This window comes from Gavialis gangeticus, unplaced genomic scaffold (genome assembly GCF_001723915.1).
Source record: "Gavialis gangeticus isolate Ggan-Ray unplaced genomic scaffold, GavGan_comp1, whole genome shotgun sequence".
NCBI classification, from domain to species: domain Eukaryota; kingdom Metazoa; phylum Chordata; order Crocodylia; family Gavialidae; genus Gavialis; species Gavialis gangeticus.
The window spans coordinates 127,477,704-127,480,587 of record NW_017729032.1 but is presented as its reverse complement, the minus strand read 5'-3'; the positions used below and the strand labels follow the sequence as shown (position 1 = coordinate 127,480,587).

Genomic DNA, 2,884 nt, shown 5'->3' with positions numbered 1-2,884 from the left:
CCGGCCATCTGGGCAGCTATTGCCCAGAAGATGTTCTGGGTGTGGTGGCCTGCTTTGAACTGTCAAAGCACGTCCTCCTGGCCGCATTTGTCCAGGAGGTCAGCCACAGCCAGATGGGTCCAAGGTGCCGGCTCTGAGCAAGCAGGGTCCTGCCATTGCCCTCGCTAGCAGGAATTCTGGTGTTCCTTATTGGAAAACTGAAATATCCCTGATATCCCCCCCCATGGTCCCCTCCCCCCTGACCACTTACTTACTGGCACCAGAGCCCTGGTGCTGAAACACGGGGTCTCACCGACCTCATGTGTCAGCACCAGGGCGAGGAGCTACCACAGAGATGCTCTGGCAGTCTTCGATGGAGGACCCAGCCTCCGGTTGCCTCAGGGCCAGACCATGCCCTGCGCCGCTTTTTTAAACGTCAATTTTTTTAGACCTGTGGATATCCAGGGATCTAATTTTCTCCCTGCACTGCAAACTTGCAGCATGGGGAACATTTTTTTGTTCCTTCACGTGCTTGTTGTCCCACCTTAAAGGGGTTTGAGGCGGGGCAAGAGTCATATGCACGCTCATGTGGATGTGCCCCACTGGGGCACGGTGTCAGCATTGGGTCTCCCTCTGGAGGACAAGTTACACAATCATGGGCCATAGTAAGAATATAGGGTGTAATTCTAAATGCATTGAAGTCAAAAGAATAACCTCATTTGACTTCAGTGGGGCCAATATTTTACCCTTAATATCATGGTTTATGTCTGGGTATCACACAGCATAGAGTAAAACTCTTTATTTCTGTCTCCATGTACTAAGAGTTCATTTTAAAATCTGTGATGGAATGTCAAGAGAAAGTTTCTCATTTGATTGCCACAAATCATTTCCAGCCTTGAATCTTTGAGCCATATCTGTTTTTCCATCTCACTTTCTTCTACACTATACACTTCATTCTTTGGAGGTTATTTGTTTTAAGAAACACTGGAAGGATTGTAGAAAAAGGGTGTTTTGGGGAGTAATTGAATGAGGAAAGCATTGTTATTAAACTTAAAAGTGAAGTGAGTTCCAGGTATTTGAGGAAGGCATGAAAAAGATACATAAGTAATGTTGTTCCAGAACTAAGGGGAAAAAATAATGGGACGCAACCATTATGTCAACAGTTAAAACCAAGGCCTGATTGATAAAATGTATCCACCAACGTCATGTGGGTTTCTTGAAGGCCTTTGGAGTATCATTCCTGCTACCAGTGGAGTCAGCATCAGCATCACACCTTAACAAGCTCAGAGAAGAAGCCAAAGATGGAACAGACTTGCAGAGTTCTCTCAGTTTTGGAAAGAGTATGGTGGAGTATTGAGTGCAGCCTGCACTACAGCTATTCATGATGTAGCTTTCCTACAGGCAGCTTTCTTACAGTTTCTTTTCAGCTGCTAGTTCTACTAATCCAGTACTGAGAAATAACTTTTATTCCACCAACATTGTTTCATCTTGCCATGATTAGTGTGTTTTGTGGGCAGCGTCCTCAAGTTTCTGTAGGCTCAAATTTCACTTAATGTTGTGCTTTGTGTTTGTATTGATGCAGGAAGATTGTCATGGCATCTTCCGAATAAATGTAAGTGTTTCAAAAAATCTAAATTTGAAGCTAAGACCTGGAGAGAAAAAACCTGGATTTTGGGTGCCACGAGTCTGGTGAGTTGCTGTATGTTGGCCAATCTTCTGATAGTTCAGTTGTTAAGCTAGAACAGGACACAAACACTGCAGGACTGTGCTTTCTTTGGTGTATGAGAACTAGAAAATACAACTGATGATAAATAGAACTGTCTAGTTCCTGACTAATCTGAAGGAGATTTTGTAGAGATAAATTAAATACTTAGGATAAATAGTGGAAAATGAAGTAGATATTTAATATTTTTCACATCTGATGAGCTACAGTGATATTAATTATGCAGGAAGAAAAAATAGGTTTTAAATACAGTGGTTGCTGTCAAAGAAAAATCAACTTTTACCCTTGATAATAATCATTATTAATTATTACAGTAATAATTGGAAGCTGTAGCCAAATTTGTGCTTCTGTGGTGCTAGGTACTGTACCCCTGTGTATGCTGAGACTGCTTCCCTGAGGATACGATACTATAAACAAGCCAGACAGGCAAAGGTGGGAAAAGAAACAGAGAGAAATTGGTTTCCCAGGATCACACATCAAATCAGTGGCACAACCAAGCATAGAACTTAAGTTACATGACTTCCAGTGCCATCCCTCTCCAGCAGAGTATGGCACCATTAGACATGTGAGATATTTCCTGTTCTATGCACAGGAAGCGCCTTGTGTGGTGGCATACTGTGGATCTCAGATGCATGGATGTAGGAAGCTTTAGAAAATGTGTTTAAGGGCAACATTAAAACTATATTTTGATTTGTATTTTAACAGTGTTCCTTTAAGATTTTTCCAACACCTGAATTGTTTTTGAAAATTCTCCTTCGTTTCTTATATTTTAAGGTAGATTGGTTGGCTTTTTGCAAATTCAGCTAGACAAAATTATTTTAATGAAGAGAGTATGTGTAAGAAATGTACCAGTAACGGTAGATTCAGAGCCATCCCACACTAATGAAATAATATACTGTGAAGTGAGCAGTCAGTTAAGCTGTGGCATCTTCAGGGCTTTTTCAGTTTCTATGTGCTTCAGACACATGGTGAAAGCAGAATTCATACAAGTAAACACATTCAATCCACTTCAGTTTGATCCAGAGATAGGTAAAATATCTTAATCAGCAAAGATATTTTATAAAATATCTTAATCAGCAAAGAAGACTGGAAAAGGGCCAGTGTGGTTCCCTTTTTCAAAAAAGGGAACAAGGAGGACCCAGAGAACTATAGGCCGGTTAGTCTTACCTCAATCCTGGGTAA

General features: G+C 41.3%; 1 protein-coding gene across 3 annotated transcripts in view; it reads left to right on the top strand.

Annotated features, from left to right (window-relative positions):
* The window catches only part of NALCN (sodium leak channel, non-selective), a 564,495-nt gene that overhangs the window by 521,195 nt on the left and 40,416 nt on the right, over window positions 1-2,884 (top strand). For all 3 annotated transcript variants that reach the window (XM_019524286.1, XM_019524284.1, XM_019524285.1), the window contains one exon: window positions 1,562-1,668. In XM_019524286.1, coding sequence (XP_019379831.1) covers window positions 1,562-1,668 — 107 coding nt within the window. The remainder of the gene's footprint in view (window positions 1-1,561; window positions 1,669-2,884) is intronic.